Source organism: Rhododendron vialii, chromosome 6a, assembly GCF_030253575.1.
Source record: "Rhododendron vialii isolate Sample 1 chromosome 6a, ASM3025357v1".
In the NCBI taxonomy this organism is placed as follows: domain Eukaryota; kingdom Viridiplantae; phylum Streptophyta; class Magnoliopsida; order Ericales; family Ericaceae; genus Rhododendron; species Rhododendron vialii.
In genome coordinates this window covers 3,321,913-3,342,522 of record NC_080562.1, presented here as the reverse complement: position 1 = coordinate 3,342,522, position 20,610 = coordinate 3,321,913, and the positions used below count along the sequence as shown (strand labels likewise).

Sequence of the window (20,610 nt, the reverse complement as noted above, 5' to 3'; positions counted from 1 at the left end):
ACAATTCTGATCAAGGTTATATTTTCCTCTAATGACCTTGACCTAGAAAGAATCCTTGTCATTACTAAATCTCCACCACCATTAGCAAGAAGAGCCAGGTTTTGAATCTTCAAATTTTTTACCCCCAAACCTCCATACTCTTTTTTCTTGGCAACCATACCCCAATTCACCAGATGAAGCTTTTTTTTATCAACAGAATCACCCCAAAAAAATTGTTTCTGCAGCTTCTCAATGGACTGAGCCACAACTGCTGGCATCTTAAAAAGGGACATAAAGTAAATAGGCAAATGACCAAAGTTGGAGTTTAGAAGAGTAAGTCTGCCTCCCGTCGAATTGAGTCTACTTCTCCAAATGCTCAACTTTTTCCCCATTCTATTCAAGACAGGTTCCCATGTCTTCGCTCTTTTCGGATTTGCACCCAATGGAAGCCCCAAGTATTTAATTGGAAGGGTCTCTACTTTACACCCCATCACCCTTGCCAGATTAGAAACATCTAGATGACAAATCTTAACACCACAAAGAGAGCTTTTTGAGAAATTAATCGTTGAAAAAACAGGGTTTCCTAATAATCCGTAAAAAACCCTAAAAGTATGAATGCGAATCACTAAGTTACTCTACTAGCAAAAATCACGCAAGCAAACAATCCCACAACGCAGAGATATACGTGGAAAACCCCAGAATGGGTAAAAACCACGGAAAGGAATCAAATCACTATAATCATTGTACAGTTACAGATATACCTATCCAAACGATGTAAATCCTCACAACGTTCTAAGTGCTACCTGCCGAGTCACACGTATACCGCATCCAGTGATCTTGATCGCCAACGGCCTTGAGTCAACAAGCCCTCCAATAAACTAAAAGAAATTCCTTCACAAAGAATAGCTCTCGAAAGAATCAGTTACTTCAATTTCCACTACCGCCGCACGAGAGAAGCTACTGCCGCCCCTTTATTTTTCTTTTCGATCACAGTAGTAACAACATATGGTTTGCCCCCTTTTCCTTTTATACATATGTGGTCAAAACCTAGGAGGTAAAGCATAAGTCCATTATTAGGCCTTTTAATTGGAGCACCAATTTGCACGTCATTTTTTTCGATAACCAGATCAATCCATCTATCAATCCGTCTGTTGTAAAAATCCTTCTTGTTGTAGTCGACCTCTTTTGCCCAATACGCTCACTCTTGATTACAAATAATAATGAATCATTCCACTCTAATCCTATACAGATTCACTAACTTATTAAAAATAATAAAATTACAATTTGATAAAAAATATGTGTTTTGTCATGTGGAATTGCCAATACACAGAGACTCAAGAATTGGGTTCTTACAATCTTCAAGCCCGACATAAGCTGAAAACATCTCAGAATTCTTTTTAATGCTATGTTTTGAAAAAGACTTATCATGTCATTCCCATTTAGGCCCGATCCCTCCGTTGTTTCCTTTTAGCTTACAGAAAGGAAGATTATATAGGCGGGGTTAAATTACAAATTGCAACGTCAAAAAAAAATTGGTTCTAGTCGTTTGACAATTAGAGAAACCTAAAAAGTTGTTGAAAACTTAATTTGGCAAACAATTGATCCGGGTCGTAAATGCAAGTCCTCGCTCAACTAGGACTTGTGCTCGTGATCCTTTAAATCTTTGTAATCTTTTTTAAAGATTTATAAAAAAAAAAATTTGATCAAAAAAAAGAAAGAAGTCATCGCCTCAACTAGGATATGAATGTATTAATGTGACGATCTTGTGCAACTCTGATTCCTATGAACAGACAAGGGGGGTTATATAAGGTGGAGCTGCCATTAATGGTAAAGAAGGGGTTATAAAATTGGGAAAGGATTCTCTCTAGTCACACCTATAATTCAATTGTAATAACCATTTTTGAATATTTTTCGGGTTTGTTTTGAGTAATAACAGCTAGGCAATTTGACTACTTTAATTTTCACAAACTATCTAAAGACATTCCCCCAAATCTTGGGGGAAATATTTCGCTCTCTTTTGTATTAAATAATAATCTGTGAGGGCTTTCACAGAAGTTCATCACTGGCCCTCTAGGATTTCAAATGCAGCTAGGGAGAAGAAACTCTGCCAATTACAGCTTTGAAATCATAATTCCAATGGGAAGAAATGCAGAGGACAACAAGGTAATTACATGCCCTGTAAAAAATCTAACACTTGATTAATTCAACATATGCGTTAGAGAATTATTTTTGTCTTCTTCTTCTTCTTTTTTTTATCGTATTTTAAGGAGGGAAACGAGCCAAAGATTCATCACGCAAGCAATGGGTGTGTAGATTTCCGGGGGAGACCAGCAGACAAGCGGATTACTGGAGGATGGAAGTCTGCCCCATTCATTATAGGTTTTCTAAATCCACTGATTTGTCTTTCTTCGATGTTTCAAGAAAACTACTCCACTATGTTTGAAACCGTACTTTTGCCCTTCTTGTTTGTTGGTTGTGTTTGTATTGTTTTATTTATGTTTCAAAAGATCTAAGAGGTTGAGCGACAGATTGAGTTTTTGAAAATAACAACGCAAAAAGACTTCTATATATTTTTCAAAAAAATCTGAGAGGTTTGATGGATAGATTGAGTTCTTACAAATAACAGCGCTAGAAGAGATTTTGTTTGCTCTTCGAAGCTCTCTCACTCAATGCATTTATTTTCCTATTGTATTGGTTTCATATTTTTATCTTTATGATATATGAAAAGATTTTTCCGATAAAAACAACACAAATAGTCATCGTCTTCATATTGGTTTTATTTTCAAGCAAAGTTTGGTTTTTAAGAATTTGGAAATGACTCCTATTGCTTCTTCTTGTTGTTAATTGAGTTTCTTGAAGACAAAACCCTTCCATACAAGTTTTTGCCAACCAAACAAAGTTTTTAGAAAATTTTGTTGCCTATCAAAAAAAAAAATCATGTAAAATTAAGATAACTTGTAGCCCATACTATTCCAAAAAAAATAGGGGGATATTTACCATTGATATATTTACACATATGCACTGTATCTGAACGACTACAACTCATCGCGATTCACATGAAACATCTCGTGAACATCATTCTTTCATCACGATTCAAAATCCGGTGATTTAAGCATTGACATCTATATATAAGCATTAGTTTGGACGACAAATTAAAACCCTTCTTGATTCCCACGTGTAGTACCTTGTAACCAACCGTCATTTATACAATTCAAAGAAAAGTCAGGAGATGTTTAGCATTTGACTTTTACACGAATTGTATTTGGACGACTGATTTTTTTACCAAAATATCTCTTGAGTTCTTAGACATTCATATGCGCACGACTCTAAAAAAACCCGGTGACATGTACCTTATAAGGTTGAATTCTCAGCCATTATTAGGTGAATAAATTTATAAGGTGGTTGTTTTCATCATGTTAAATATTTTTGGTGCATCTTGCAGTGAATGAGGTGGCAGAGAGATTGGCAGCATTTTCAAATGGGATAAACATGATGCCTTACCTATTCACGCAAATGCACCTCTCACTTGCAAATGCAGCGGCCGCAACCTCCGCATTGGCCGGATTTGGGGTTTTCACGACTATCTTTGGAGCTTTCCTAGCCGATGCCTATTTGGGACGTTTCAGAACCATTATGGCCTTCTCCTTCATTTATGGAGTGGTAAGAAATTAAACATGAAATTAATAGGGCATTATGGTAACTTTTCTCGCAGTTTTTTGTGACTGGTGTAATCGCGCTAGTTCCCCCAGAGGTTTGGGTTGCGCAGTCAGGTCCATTAGTGACTTGACTATAGGGTTATTCCTCCGTTACAAAAAATATATATTTTTACGAATGCTAAAAAATAAAATGAGGGGAGGCACCTTTCGTTTTTTCTATTTCAAATTATTTTTCCGCTTAACTTTTAAAACTTTTTGAAAATTTTATCCTTATTCAAAAAAAAATCTTATTTGTTAGTTTTGTGCCAATTTTTTTGCGAATTATTGATTTGTTTCGGTGAGAAAAATCGGAAAATTTTAAAAAATTCACTTTTATCCAATTAATATTTTGAAAAATATCCACTTTAAGCTTAAAAAAAGGTGCAAAAAGTGGCACTTTTCAGCTGAAGGTGGATATTTTTAAAAATATTTGGGTAAAAGTAATTTTCGATTCGTCCCGTTGAAACAAATATTCAATAATCAAGAAAAGTTTGCCGCAAAAATAGCAAATTAACGTGATTTTTTTTTTGAATAAAAACTAAACTCAAAAATTCTAAAAAGCTATATAGAAAAAAAGCTTAGTGGAACTCCATTTTATGTTTGGTTTTTCAAAACCAAAATTGTTTTTTGCAAGCATAATTTAGTTGAGCTTGGTTACACCAAACAAATACACTTTTACTGAACAACGTCGACACTTGTATACACTTTTCAAATAATTTGTTTTCTTCATTTTCTACCTCAGGGAATGGTAATGCTAACAACCTCAGCCACCATAGACGCCTTACGCCCACCACCATGCACCCCACAAGCCAACACCTCCCACGCCTGCACCCCATCAACCCACGCCCAAAAAGGCTTCCTCTTCGTCTCAATGGCCCTCATCTCCCTCGGCACCGGCGGCATCAAGCCCAACATCGCCATCTTCGGGGCGGACCAATTCGATGAGGACGACGAGAAAGAAGCCCTCCAGAAATACTCATTCTTCAGCTGGTTCTTCTTCATAATCAACACGGGGGCATTACTGGCGATAACCGTGCTGGTTGGCATACGCGAGTACAAGGGGTGGTCGTGGGGATTCGCTGCCCCCACGGCGTGTATGTTGAGTTCGATATTGATTCTGGTCGCAGGCTACCGGCGTTACCGGTTTAAGAAGCCGTTGGGGAGTGCTTTCACTAGGTTTTTTCAGGTGGTTGTGGCGGCCGTGAGGAACCATAGGAGGGGGGTTCAAGAGGTGGGGGAAGGTGATCGGCTTTATGAGGTGAAGGGTAAAGAGTCTGCTATTTTGGGTGCTAGAAAGATTGGGCATACTGCACAATACAGGTTAGAAGTTTTGTTCTTACGCAAAATGCATATTTATTTGTCTTTACGTTGGAGAAATTATTCAATGCACCTGAAGCAAGGTTGAACACAAATTTAGACCACACACCAATGTGTACGTAGTCCAAATTCGTGCTCAACCTCTCTTTCGAGGGGCATCAAATATCTTTTCCTTTACGTGGACATTCCTGACACATATAGATGGTACGGAAAATGATGGCCCATGACGTGTTTTGATAATGAATATCTACCAAGGACATACTAAGAATATTTGTTAATACTAAAAATGTCTTTAGCAGATATTGTTGGATTGACTGCTCGAAAAAACAAGAACGGATTACCTCGAATTCTGCTATTGAAAACAGAATACCAATTTGTAGAACGACGGCTGGATTGAGTCGCGAACTAGGTCGCTTTCTTTAAGACGTTTCGCGGCTCTGCCCAGTTTGTGCAAGCAGTTCGTCAATGCCCCGCCGTCCCCATGATAAAACAGCCCAAAATTCAGCACCTCTGCTCAGCTTTCTCTGCACGAAAGAAAAACCAAAAACAAAACACCCAATCGACCTATAGCTCGAACTCAGAAAACATTTTTTTGGGGTGGAAGAGAGAGTCGTTTTTTCTATGTTAAAAACCAATTCCGAAACTCTGAATTTATAGGTGCAGGCTAGGCTTGATTTTTGGAAGTAAAAATCAAATTGCTTTGATTTAGCACATGTTTTTAATCAATCCGAAAATCAGTTCTTAATCAGCCACAAATCAAAATCCCGCTGATTATGCTACACATGTTTTAATAAATCCGAAAATCAGTTCTTAATCAGCCACAAATCAAAATCCCGCTGATTATGCTGCACATGTTTTAAACACGTTTTTCTTTCTTAATCAGTAAGAATTTTCCAGTTTCCATTTTGAAAAAGATTTGATGGACTGAAAAACGTGTTTATTTATTTTAGCAAAAACGTGGGCTTTACTTAGTACGTGCGCGAGGCTCAAATCCCGGATTTGCACCCCCCTGCGTGAATAACTCGTGACGCACACCCGGTTAACTGGTTTCCGAATCAGTTTTCCAAATTGCCGCCCATTTTTCTGAGCGCGTGAAACCTCTCATTGGGTCATCATTCACAAACCCATTAGCGTGCAAAGTCATTTAAAGTAGATAAAAGTTTTGTGACTAGCCAATGTGGGACTAGAGAAAAACTCAATATTTTACAAATACACATCCAAATTCCAACAGATATTAATTATCAAAACACATCATTGGTCGTCATTTTCCCCTCAAAGTTTGGTATCAAAGTTTCAGCACCATAGGTCCATTCTCAATGGGTAGTCAAATTCATAGTCAAACGACCACTAAAACAACACTGAGAATATTATTCATTCAAAAACATAAAGAATGTTTTCCTCTCCAATAGGTAGTGACGGTTAAATAACACTGGTAGTGGTGGTAAAGCCGCAAAGCAATAGTAATTATGGTGGATGTGACATTGGTGTTGGGGTGGAGGGGTGGGGTTATGAGGTGCTAAGACAACGGTGGTGGTGGAGGTGTAATAGTCGTGGTGCAGTTGCATGTGGCGGTGTGATAGTCATGGCGCCGAAGTGTTAGTATCGGCGGTAATGGTTAAATGAAGGCGGAGATGGTAGGGTTGAGGTGTGGTGCCAATGGTGGTAGGTGGTCAAATGATGGTCAGAGATGGGTTGTGTTACGGTGATAGTGTTGGTGACAGAGGGGTTGTGTTACAAAACAATGCTGCTGGTGGAGGGGTGATAGTGCTTCCATAATATTTGTAATGGCATGCTTTCTACTCATTTTTCATAAAATAAACATTATTAAGGGTATGGTTGGATTACACCATCTTTTAGTACTTTCAAAATCTTTTTTATCAATATATAATAGGTTTTTATCTGATTTAAAATAAAGAGGATGCGAGCGTTTTACAAGAACGATTTATTTTATGATTCATTGAGGGTAAAATAGTGATATATTTTTATTTACAAATAATTTTTTATCCAAACTATTTGGATTAAAAAGTAAACTCAACAAGTTTTTTAATGCTTCAAACTTTGCAAAAATCGAAGGTCGGGAGTGTCCTGAAGAAGCTCGCAAAGTTTGACAAATTGTGGACCTTCAATGCGCTTGAGGCGCATTACATTACGCCCCAGGCGCACTCAGATGCTCCTGAGGCGCCAGCCCTAAAATCCCACAATTTATCAAATTTCGTGAGTTTGTTTTAGATATTCTCGAATTTTGATTTTTGCAAGGTTTGAACCCTTGAAAAGCTTATTGAGTCTATTTTCTAACCCAAATAGTTTTGATCCAAAGTTATTTTTACCTAAGAAAATATGATTATTTTACCCTCAGTTAGTCGAAAAATAAATAATTTCTATAAAACGATTGTATCTCTCTCATTTTAAATCGGATAAAGACCTATCATATATCAATAAAGAGGGAATTCGACGTACTGAAAGATGGTGAGATCTAACCACAAAAATAACAGATTTTAGATTTATGAAAAGTTGTAGACAAATTCAAATTAGATCGTCGAAGCCATTAAGACTAAAATACATTTTCGAACCCTTCCACTCATTCTAGGTTTCATTCGAAACTCGCGTTCCTAGTTCTATGGTACTCCTTCATTTCTTAAGAGTTCTAGAGTGTTCGTAAGGCATTTTACACTTCATAAAAACATCTAAAAGCTGCTTAATCATCGAGATATGCCTAAGAAATACGCTTGACAAGCTTATACATTTAGGAACCTAAAATTTGGTGTTCATACCACCAACAATTTCACTTGCTACGACTACCCAACTACCATAACCACCATAATTTGATAATCACTTCACCCTGCTCGTACTCTCGCCACTACCTCGATAACAATCACCTCACCATTGGACCTTCACCACGACCCCCATCACACAAACTATCGCCACAACCACCTCGATCACCAGCACTTCACCACCATCCATCCTTATTTCACCACCACTCACTCCACAAAATAGTTTTCAATCACTACTACAAAAAAGGTCAAAGACGAGGAAAAATTTTTGTTGGCAATTACACGATTTTCGTTGCCAACTGATTGCCGATGAAAAATTTCGTCGGCCTTTTTTGGTTTTGGCAAGGAATTTTTCGTTGTCTATTTCGATTTTGGGCGACGAAAAAGTTTTGTTGGCGTTGGTTTTTTTTGGCGAGGAAATTATTCGTTGGTGATCATGTTTGCAGCGAAAAAAAATTTCCACCCTTACGCTCGCTGTATTTGCTCCCAATGGGTTTCGAACTCGTGACCTCACGCCTAAAATACCCAAGCCCTTACGACTACACCAACACAACATCTATTACTAGAAGACTAATATTTATTATATATACTATTTCTAATTCGTTTGCTTTTTTTCCAAAACCACCATCACCACCACCACCACCACCACGCCACCACTACCACCACCACCACCACCACCGCGCCGCCACCACCACTATACCACTACCGCCACCACCACAATCACCACTCTGCCACCCCCACCACCAGCACAATCACCACTCCACCACCACCAGCACAATCACCATTCCACCACAACCACCACCACATCAACAATCACCGCAACCACCACATCACCACCACCATTCCAACAACTCCACCCAGGCCACCCCACCACACTGCCGCCATCGCCAATGGATAACTATCAAAAAAATTTAAACTAAACTATGTATAATATATATTACCTTTTTATGATTAAATATTAAACTAAACTATATATGTATATTTTATTTAATATGTATACTTCTATTTATTTTTTATGCTAAATAATATAAAAAAAAATTAAAAATTAAAAATTAATCAGCCAAAAAATTCGGTCAACGCCGACGAATTCTAAAATTTCGTCGCCAAAAGCCAACCATTGTCGACGAAATTTTTGTCCTCGCTAAATAGCTCCCCTATGACGACGAATTTTGAATTCCTAGCTAAAAAGCTACCCTATGACGAGGAATTTGGGATTTTGTCGCCAAAAATTTTGCATTTAACGATGAAATTTTTTTCGTAGCCATTAGCGCCTCTTTGACGACGAAAATAAATTTCGTCGCTAATTTTCGTCGCCATAGACCAACTTTGTTGTAGTGAATGTTCTCAATACTGAAATCATCGCCATAACTTTGCAAACTTAATGTCCATCATCGCAGAATATTCATCGCGAACACTCCAAAACCACAAGCACCACCAAAACAACACTGAGAATATTATTTCATTCAAAAAGATTAAGAATATTATTTTTACATAGGTGAGATGTTGACATTAATTACTTTTCTAAATGCAGATTCTTGGACAAAGCAGCCGTAATAACAAACAGTACAGAAGCAGCAAGCGCAAGCAACCGTTGGAGGCTGTGCACAGTAACCCAAGTCGAAGAGCTCAAATCCTTCATCCGAGTCCTACCCATTTGGGCGACCACCATCGCCCTCTCTCTCTCCTTCGCCCCTTTCCAGACCTTCTTCGTCAGCCAAGCCGCCATCATGGACCGGAAAATCGGCCCCACCTACGTCCTCCCCGCCGGCACCGTTCCAGTCTTCGGCGCCGTCAACGCTGTCCTCCTCGTCCCGCTCTACGAGAAACTCGTCGTCCCTGTGCTCCGTCGGTACACCGGTCACCGACGCGGCATCACATCGTTGCAACGGATGGGGGTTGGTTTGTTTATCTCGATTTTCGCGATGGTGTCGGCTGCATTGACTGAGAAGAGGAGGAGGGATGATGCGAATCCTTCTGCCATGAGTGTCTTCTGGTTGTTCCCTCAGTTCTTCTTGTTAGGTACGTATTATGGTAAGTCTGTCAGTCATCATATGGTTAGATGTGTGTAAGCTAGTTGAAACATCCTAATTTTTTTTAAAACAAAAAAGGAATATAAGGTCAACCACAATATTTGCTCTCCTAAAATTAGGATGAAGATCTCATACAATGTCTACTGTTTGAAAGATCAATATGTCTACCTACACTCCTATCGACTATTCCTCGATCACTCCAGCGGCGTGAGTGGTCGGTAGGAGTGTACGCAACAAGACTCTATAGATAACTTTACTCCGTGGGAAACCTAGAAAGTTACCTTGGCTCCCTCCAAAAATGCCAAAAAATAAGTTGTGGCTCCATAATCATATTACAAAAATGCCAAAAAAATAAGTTGTATGTAGTAATACTTATGTAAAATCATATAGATTTTTTTATGATGAAAAAAAAAATGCTACTTTCTTCTGCATATGCCCAAAAGTACCATGGGACAATAAGAAAATTCTCATGTTCGGGCACTCTTCCGCTACCGTCTACTATCTAGAATGTTAAGTTGTTACAAAGATTGACAACTTTAATTGAGTCCCTGGTTAGTGGAAGTCGGGAATGGTGCTCCAAGCGTACGTAAATTGGCCCCGACAACTTGAGTTACTCCTTTATATAAAGGAAAAAACTTGTTTAACTTATCAGTCATATATTCAACAGGTAGCGCTGAAGTTTTTACGTACGTGGGCCAACTTGAGTTCTTCTATGATCAAGCAAGTGACGGAACACGAAGCCTTTCCAACGCGTTGTTTATCACCGGGATAGGGCTTTCGGCTTGGATAAACACCGCTCTTCTAAAGATTATACAGGCGGCGACTGGCGGGGAAGAGATGGGGTGGGTGAGGAATGATCTGAATAAAAGCCGACTCGATAACTTTTACTGGGTACTGGCGACAATTGATGTCGTGAATTTCTTCGCTTACTTGCTGGTGGCTATGCGATTTAAGGGCAAAGATGTTGATAATACTGCTGCTGGGGCTGACGGTTGGACCACAGCCGAAGTTGTTCGTGATCAAGAGGCAGAAAGTGAAAGTGATCAAGTGGCAGAATGTGGAAGTGATAGTGAGGAACATGTTCTTTTGAAGTAAATTTTGTACTTGAATTGTTTTAGTCAATTTTATTGTTACATTTTTTTACGACAGAACATTTGGTGTATGATCTATGTAAATTGGAAATGTATAGATTGGGTAACCTAATTTTATGTTGCTCGTCTTTTTTTTTTTCCAAGCCAAAAGGGTGGAGCAGTGGGCGACCAGGGTACCCATCTTCAAACATGACCACAAAGACTCCATACCCAGAGGCGGAGGGAGCATGGGCCCAGGGGGTCACGTGCCCCCCGGAATTTTATCACCTATATACTTTCTTTCTTTTTTTTACACCTATTCAAAAGATTTTGGAAGAATTGAAATTTTTGGATACGGGGTTTATTGTGTTTTCCAACTAAATTTCAAGAATATTTAAATGCTCGTTTCACTGTGGAAAATATCGATTTGCTACTTTTGGTTGCATATTTGAATCCATCCAACTCATTTTCTAGCTTTTCAAAGAAAAATTTGATTTGCCTTGGTGACTTTTATCCAAAAGAGTTTGCTTCGGTAGAGCTCATGATACTCTCTGATCAACTCAATACATTTATTTTTGACATGCAATTTATTATTTACTGATAATTTCTCATGATTAAAAACTCGTCAGGGTTAATTGTAAAAAGAAATTGGCAACAGATATTTAGACTTTTGTGCTTATATTTTGAAGCTTTTGAATATATTATATTACAAGATATTGTGCCTGATAGAGAATATTTAAATTTTTGTGCTCAGTATTTCTTTGTTATATTTTATTATGAATTTTTTTAGTTTGTAGTGAAAAGGTGCCCATTCTAAACAAGATTTCTGACTCCGCCACTGTCCATACCCAAGACCGTGTACCCTCAGGCATGACCATAAAGACTCCATACCAGAACCCTCGAAGGATTGTGCAAAGAATAGCAACAAGTAAAGTTTCCCAAAAGATTTTCTTCCTTCCTTGGACTTCGATCTTCTTTCTCATAAATTTCCACGTACAATTTGATTAACGAGTTAGCATTTTGACCAGGGGAGGGGACCAAAGTCAAGATTTACGAGAATCTTCATCAAACGTTAGGCGTTACAAGTCTTGGCACGCTCGCGCTCAACGCATTCATGCCTTTGCCAAAAACGAGAGTTTTCAGGAAACAAGAGTGAAAGGTTATAGTGACGAATCAGGGTCTAAATCTAAAGCCATCATGCGCCTTCGTCTCACCAAACTCTTCATTCAAATCATTTGATAGAAATTTAAACTCAATGTAGGACTTGTATAAAAGAAAGAGCCATACTTCGATTGTGTTTTGCCTGACTTTTCTTTCCCTAACAAAGGGAACATAAAGCCTTAATATAATAGGTCTCAGTTGGTAGACTTAAAATTTTGTATCTTAATTTTTTATTAAATGCAAGCATAGTTTGTTGGTGTTATTAGGTGTATTTACTTCTTAATTGTATATTAATTATGATTAACGTTGTTAAAGTATAAACTCAATTTAATATTTTGGCACAAGAAAGTTAAGTCCAAACAAGTCCAATTGACAAAACTCCAATTGATGAAAGATATTATTAAAGAAGATATAAATATTTGACTTTTAAAAACTCTAAAATATCCTTATCAAATATTAGAGTTTTTTTGTGAGAATTAGCCACATGTGTAATTCTAGAATTATCTCAAAATTTATCTTGTATGAAAATATCTTTGTACTGGAGCATTCCATGGAGTAGTTTAAATAGGGGCAAGATTTGTAAAAGCCAAAAAAAAGTTTGAGTTCACGCTTAATACAAATAATCTCCTTCCCCACTTTTGTCTTTAGTAATCTCCCTCTTCCAAAAATCTTGTCCAACTAAACACAATCAAACTGTCAGCATAGAATTCAAGTCACCACTATAGAAATTCAACTAAATCTCATGCAGGGACTTGCTTCAAAGCACAACAAGAACGGGCTTGTTTCAAAGCACAACAAGAACGGCTCCGATGAACAAGCATAACAAAACAACAACACCCAAAACCTTGAAATTTTTGTTGGATCAAACGTTTAAGTAAGGGGCAATAAAGAAGAATATAACTCTGATGTTATTCTGATTAATTAATGCTTGTAATCTCGGTCTCAGTTAGTTGTATTTCTAAACAACCCATCTGTATCTGCACCTACTAGTGTACCTCTGCAGTTCAATGTACCAATGCTTACTCAAATAATTTCATCTCCTCAACAATCGTTTGGACCTTAAGCACAGTTTTTGTGGTAGTTTTTACCTCAGCAGTAGTTTTACTTAAATCAGTTTAGAGGCAATTCTAGAGGCTTTAATAGAGGTCGCACATAATAAAGCAGATCGAGTAGCATTTAAGTGCTCATGCAGCTTGCGTCACTACATTATTGCCTCGTTGCTCAGCTTTTTGAATTACTAGAACACCGTGCGGCTATATTTTATTTAGCCACACGGTCAGATGATCCATGGCAATTTGATTTTACTATGGAAGTCGATCTGGCAAGAAATCAATGCCTTGATGAGGAAATGGAATAAGTTTAAATAAAGGAGATCCGCACCCATACATTATATATAGGATGTGTTAAGATTGATTTTATTAGTCGATTAAATTAATGTTAAGCATTGTTTTGGATATCTTGAATTTAAAATAATTTTTTACGACGTTTCGATATCTTTTTTAATCAAAGAAAGAACGTTTCAATGAGTGTTCTTGCGGTAGTCAGTCTAGCCCTGAACCTACATGCTTAATTAGTGAGTAATATTGCTTATTTTTCTTATTATATCTTACTAAAAGTCTAAAAGTTAGCTCTAGAATGGAGTCTCTCTAATAAGATCATAGTGGGGCTCAACAAGTGGTACTCAACGGGGCCAAAGTCTATGGTGATTGTGATGCCATCCATTAATACGAAGAAATGTGTCCACATTGCTTCCCAGTTTTCTTTCTTTTCTGTTCTTTTTATCATGTAAAATGTAATTGTAATAGAGTAACTCATTCATTGGCTAAGCACTTTCTGTTAGAGGTTATGACTAAATGTGGTGGCATGTGAGATGAGTGTGTCCTCAATCTTTGGAAGCTCTCTTTACTTGGTGGTTTGACAATAGAGTTAGAAATTTGGAGAATCATTTGTGGGAAACGACATTCTTTGCTACGATTTGGTCATTGTGGTTGGCGAAAAATGACTACGTGTTCAATAATGCTTCAATAGGAGTAGGGCAAGTGGGTGAGGTGATCAAAACCAGAGTCGTGATGTGGATTAAGGTGAAGTTCGATATCAAGGTATACTCAGTGGAGGATTTTAAAGATGTTCTTGATGGAGTTAGAAAGGTGAAATTGTAATACGTATTTGAAGTGTGTCAGGTGATCTGTCCAACTCTCTTTTGGATGCTTATTTTTAGTGTTTCTCCATTTTTTCTTCTTTGTCTGATCTCGTAAGCGTCGTGTGCTTTCGATGTTCCCCTCAATGTAACCTTTCGAGATTTATAAAAGTTTCTTTTGCCAAGCAAAAAAAATTTCCCCAATGGTCTTCTTCCCTAGCCCTTAAGGATGTCTGCCCTTCTCTTTCCTAGAAATAAAATCTCCTTATTTCGAGTTGAAAAAGAAAAAGGAAAAAAAAAAGGAGAGAGAGAGAATGGTTCTTGTACATATATAGCTAGCTAATCCGTTCAATTATTTGACCCTTGATTTGCGGGATCAGTTTTTTGAATTTAATAAACATCTAAATTGATTCATTAATTATTTGCATATCAATACTTATGGAGTATAATTAAGAAAAGCTGATTCAAATTTACGTGATAGGGTTGATTACCCGACTCAAAGTCACTTTCCTGTTACATTTCTAGAATGACTATTTCAATACTATGATTTTTCTCCTCAGTTGTAATTCCTTTTTTTTTTTAACTTTTCACATGGACGAAGTGATTTTGTTAGTACCATTGAAAGGGTCTACCATGATTAAAAAGGAAAGCAGACATGACGGCATTACAATCAAAGTAAAAGATCCCAACTAGGTTAGCACCAAAAGAGCGGACAATCGTGCCACCCACATTCCTAAGACAAGAACAAAGTTGGCAAGGGGCCAACCGAGCAATAGAAACAAAATTTACAATAAATACTAAAGGCCCCGTTTCGTTAACTAAAATAAATAGACTTATTTTTTAAATATGTATAATAAGAGAATGATCTGTCTCGTAAAATGAAAAATAAATACTCCAAAAATAAAAACTTTAACGGAACGGGATCTAAAGAAAGTTACATCAAAAACTCCCAACCAAACTCGATCGGCAATGAAAGCGAGCCTAGCCTCTGAAGATTTGATGTGGGTCATGTGACCAACATGCAGATCTTTGACATTCCTCAGGTGAAATTCTTTTTATTGATAAAACTCTCAAATATCTCCTCCCGTCCAAAGAAACTCTCAAATGTCATGAACTTGAGAAGTAGCCAACCAGCCAGCAAAAGTATGTGTCCGTCGCCCTCTCCATCGTTGACGACTTCATTCCTCTACTTTTTGCTAGCTTCCTCATGGCTATTTCTTGGGTATATTCTTAAAGATCGGTGACATCGCCATTTGGATTACATCAAATACTTATTTTTCTTTGAGTGTCTTGTGACAGAGAAAGATTACCCTACTTATTCTTGTAGCTAGGGTAATCAAGAATAAATGGGATCTTAATCAACATAAGTACTTTTGCTTTGTATTGATCAGAAGAAAAACAGGAAGGTAAGCGGCTTAATCCCTTTGTTATATTCTTTCTTTCTTGGAGTTGCTGAGTTCCTTTTCTGGAAAAAAATTTAGGCAAAAAAAGTAACCGGTGGAATGTATGGCTTTCGGAAAATGGTAGTATTTTGTAGGGGCTTGATAGCAGTATGGAATCTCTAGTAACCAATGGCTGCGTTGATTTCCGAGAGAGAATTGCTGATAAGCAAACAACTGGAGGATGGAAAGCCTCTTCATTCATCATAGGTATTCTCTTACCCACATAATTCTCTAGTAACACCATTGTTTTCTCCCGCTTTCAATCCTCATATTACGCTTGTGTGGCTTTCAATTCTCGTTCTAGTAAATTTTTTAATAGTTTTGAATTTTTTCAAAAAACCACATGGTCGCGCATTTGTGACTAAGATTACTCTTATTGAGCAACAGTACTGCAGTGTACTGAGGTCACTTTTTTCTAGTATTCAGCACATGTAGGTCTTTTGGGACTGAAGCATACCCTTGTGGTTAATGCTTGACACTTGAATGTTTGTTGTCCCTCCTAAAGTCACGAGTTCGAAACGTCTCATGTATTATCAACTCATTTGGACATACGGAGGTTTACTCTAGCTTTATTGGGGTCCCCCGCTAGTGAACTTTGGGATTGCTTCTTCGTAAGGGTAGAACCAGGATTTTGGATAAGTGGGGTCGAAAATTTAAATTATGTGTGATTTACTTTTTCTAGTTGCTAATTAAAAGAAACAATTAGATTAACAAGTTAATCAAAAAGTAGATATATATTAATAACAAAATGTAGTTTGGATTCACAATTGACATCGACGACTATTCATACTTTGAAAATGATGAATGATAGTCTTGTTTGTAATAGGTTCAAAATGATCGACAAAACCCTTGTTTTGTTTGAAGAACGAATGAAACACGCCGTTGACGTTTGAGGATTTTGTGGGTGAAGATTCTATTTTAATCCCTTTTTTCTCAAGTACAAAACCCTTTTATGGCCGGATGGGGCAAAAATGGATTTTAAAGTGGGGTCAAATGAATAAAAATAGAGTGAAAATTGTACTTATCCTTTGAAGATTTGGGTGGCAGTGGGGTCACTAGTTTCACACTCCCTCCGCCCTTGGACTTCTCCGAATTAGTTAAGGTGCATATAAGCTGGCCTGACACATGACTTATCAAAGAAAATACACTCCAATGGGTTGCAACATTGATCCATATATGTTGTGGTTTTGTAGGGATTGAGTTTGCTGAGAGGTTGGCATTCTAGTCAGTGGCTGTAAGCTTAGTGAATTACCTGGTTACAGAGATGAATCAAACACTGCCCAGCGCAGCGACCAATGTCACTGATTGGATCGGAGCTGCCTCTGTTCTTACTCTCTTAGGAGCATTCCTTGCCGATGCTTACTTCGGCCGGTTCAAAATCATCATCAGTTTCTCTTGCTTCTATGCAACTGTAAGCTCTACACTTGTGATCCTTTCCGGTCTTGAATTTAGACAGGATCACACAGTTTAAAACTTGAAATCATCCAGACAATTATTGATTTGGATTTGTTGATAGTCTTACCGGTAAATAACTATCAATAATTTTTTCTACCATGTCAAAGATAGGCGCCCCCGCTTTAGAAATATAGCTCGCCCCTCAATGCAAAAATTCTGTCTCTGTTTCTGTCTCTAATCCTGGTATATTATTAACAATTTTCTTTTCATATTTAAGGGCCTGGTCTTGTTAACACTCTCAGCTTCCATAGACAGCTTACGCCCAACAAAATGCCCACAAACTGCACTGAGTACCCTACCCTGCATCTCTCCTCCAGCCACCCGCGGCCAAAACGCCTTCCTCTTCTGGGCACTCGCCCTCATAGCACTCGGCACCGGCAGAATCAAGGCCTGCGTCTCCTCCTTGGGCGCTGACCAACTCGATGAGTCTGACGAAAGAGAAGCGCGCAACAAACACTCCTTCTTCAACTGGTTCTTCGTCGCGCTCAGCATGGGCATGCTGCTGGGCATCACTCTGTTAGTGTATTTGCAGCAGCAGAAGGGGTTGACTTGGGGATACACCGCTCTAAGTGTGGTCATGGTTTGCTGTGGTGTGGTGTGGTTTTGGGCTCCGGGTTCAGGTATTATAGGTATCAGAAACCGATGGGGAGCGCTTTCGCGAGGTTTTTTTGCAGGTAATGGTGGCTGCTGCGAGGAACCATATAAGAGGGGTGGAAGGACTGCAAGAAGTTGAGGTTGGTCGACTTTACGAGGTTAAGACTGTGGAGTCGGACATTCATGGTGCGCCAAAACTGGGTCATACTACGCAATACAGGTGATCATACGTTTCCTTGTCTTCACCAATTGGACTTTTTTCTTTTATCATCAAGTATCCGGGTCAGATTACACGCACTTCAACTAATATTAGAGGATTAATCCTACCGTGTGCTCAGGGGCGGAGCTATGTTGGGGTCCAGGGGGCCCCGGCTCCCGAGTGTCTGAGTTTTAAAATTTTGATTTCTTATGTATCTGATTTTGAATACTATTGATAATTATTCCTGTATAGCTATTTATAATCTTAATAATTTTGATCCGATTTGATAAAAAAACCCAGTTATTTTGGTTATGTTTGGTTGGAAGTTTAGTTTAGTTTAATTTTGGTAGTGGGTGGAGAGAGAAATAGAGTAATGATTGAAGATATGGGTAATGATTGAAGAGAGATAGAAAGAGATGAGAAAGTAATAATTGAAAAAATAGGATAATGATTGAAAAAATAATTAGGGTAATGATTGAAAACAAAACTAAAACTAAAACTAAACGGTGAACCAAACAAAGCCTTTATATTTTCATTTTTCAATTACTTTCATAAATAAAAAAATAAGCACGTAACAGTTGAATTAGCCTAAAAAAATATTTTAATGTACAAATGTAGTGAATCGAAAAATAAAAAACCTTATGATATAATAAATATATGTTTCGATAAAAAATATGTCTTTTAAGTTGTCTTCTAAATTAAAATTCTGGCTTCGCCACTCCGTATACTTGGGGGGCCCATTTCTTAATTTCAAAGCATGGTAACCACTTGTAAATTTTCTTGTCTTGTCGATACCGCTAAATTAAAACTAAATAGTAACCAGATGAATTGTATTCCGCAAAGAGATTAAATTCTTTTCGCCGGTTATGGAAAATGTGAGTTTTCCGTCTTTATCCATTATGGATCCTAACCATTCGTTTATTGTTATAATTCGAACTGTTCATCTTATAAGGTCCATAGTGTAGTATATTCATGCAAACAATCAGCTAGATTTGCTATCGATAGATCAATTAAAATTAGAATTCTAGTTTATAAAATGGACGGTTTTATCCTGTCAAGTTAAACTGTCCATGATTATTTATTTTATAAACTAAAATTCTATTTTTGATTTATCTATCGACGTCCGATGAAACTGATTTCTTGTGTGAATGTATTACTTTGCACTATAAGATAAACGATTTAGATTGACAATTAACGCATCATGGGGCCCAAAATGATGGGGTGAAAAGCATATAGTTTTTGGCGCCGACAGAAAGAATTTAGTCTCATTGTGCAAAGTGAATTGTAAATTTTTTTCGCGTTCGATTCATTTTCCTCACTTTTGTAGATTCCTGGACAAAGCAGCTGTTATAGTAGATTCAGAACAAGCCCACCCAAATAACCGTTGGAACCTGTGCACAGTAACCCAAGTGGAAGAATTCAAATCCTTCATCCGAGTCCTCCCCGTCTGGGCCTCCACAACCGCCTTCTTCATTTCCTTCTGCCAAATCTACACTTTCTTCATAACCCAAGCCACCGTCACCGACCGCCGGCTCGGCTCCGCCTTCCTCATCCCGCCGGGCTCCGTCCCCATCTTTGCCGTCAACGCCCCCCTCCTCACCCCGATATACGAAAAACTCATCGTCCCCCTCCTCCGTCGCAAGACCGGCCACCCCCACGGCATCACCTCGTTACAGCGCATGGGCGTCGGTTTGCTCGTATCCATCTTTGGCACGGCTTCAGCTGCCTTAGTCGAACGCATGCGTCAGGTCCACTACCCGAGCCATTCACAATGAGCGTGTTTTGGCTATCCCCGCAGTACTTCCTTATTGGAAGCGCCATGTTTTTCACCTACGTTGGACAACTGGAGTTTTTCTACGACGAGGCAACGGATGGTACGAGGAGTATTAGCAATGCTATGTTTTTGAGTGAGATGGGGATTGGGAGCTGGTTGAGTACGGTGCAGGTTGTCCAGAGATTGACGGGCGGCGTCCACAAAGGCTGGCTGAAGAATTGTCTCGATGCGAGCCGGCTAGATTATTTTTACTGGGTTTTGACGGAGATTAACGCGATTAATTTCTTGGTGTACTTGTTGGTTGCTGTGAGGTATAAGGGGAGGAATGTTAATGGAGCTGGTAGGAGTATGAGAGATGATGGTGTGGTTGAGATGGGAGGAAAAGTTGGTGATGGAAAAGGGGAAATGGAAAGTCCGATATTCTGATCGAAGTTTAGCCAAACGAGTCGAGCTTTGTTGAGCTCGAGATCGACTCGTTTACTAAGCGAGACAAGCTGAGCCGAGCTCGTGAGTTACTCGGTTCATATATAATCCTAAGTTTAGCAAAATAAATACTTGTGGAGGCGATCGAAAAGAGAAATAAATACTAGAGGGAAAAAATTAATTTATTCTTGATTGTCCGTCTTTTAATTTGATGGTTTCTTAATACTTCCTCTCTGTTACGATTACGGGCTATGTAAGGTTATTCGACTATACCATTGATTATACTAGTTTGAACACATAACATCAGGGTAAACTTTAAAAAAAAAAAAAAACTATAGTATCTATCACGGGGTATCGCTAAACCCCCTTAAACGTCTTACGGCGATCCAAAATAACCATTTGTGTTAACCAAGTGATGATTTAGTTCCAAGGAAAAACTGAAACCTTATAATTAAAGTGGCCCAACCCAACGATGGACAGGAGGGCGGATGAGATCGGACGACCGTCCTACCCAAGTTTTAAAATTTCTTTAGAATCATAATAGTTTTTGCTTAGGAAATTGA

At 38.3% G+C, this 20,610-nt stretch overlaps 1 protein-coding gene and 1 pseudogene across 1 annotated transcript; both read left to right on the top strand.

The window, feature by feature from the left end:
* The first annotated feature begins 3,323 nt into the window (after positions 1-3,323).
* LOC131328272 (protein NRT1/ PTR FAMILY 8.2-like) lies at positions 3,324-15,404 on the top strand. The gene is made up of 7 exons (XM_058361239.1): positions 3,324-3,360; positions 3,422-3,639; positions 4,417-4,994; positions 9,294-9,781; positions 10,460-10,883; positions 13,948-14,170; positions 15,186-15,404. Exons 1-7 carry the CDS (start codon positions 3,324-3,326, stop codon positions 15,402-15,404), a joined length of 2,187 nt encoding a protein of 728 aa, XP_058217222.1.
* Positions 15,405-15,557: 153 nt separating this feature from the next.
* LOC131331428 (protein NRT1/ PTR FAMILY 8.2-like) lies at positions 15,558-20,050 on the top strand (annotated as a pseudogene).
* The last annotated feature ends 560 nt before the right edge of the window (positions 20,051-20,610 follow it).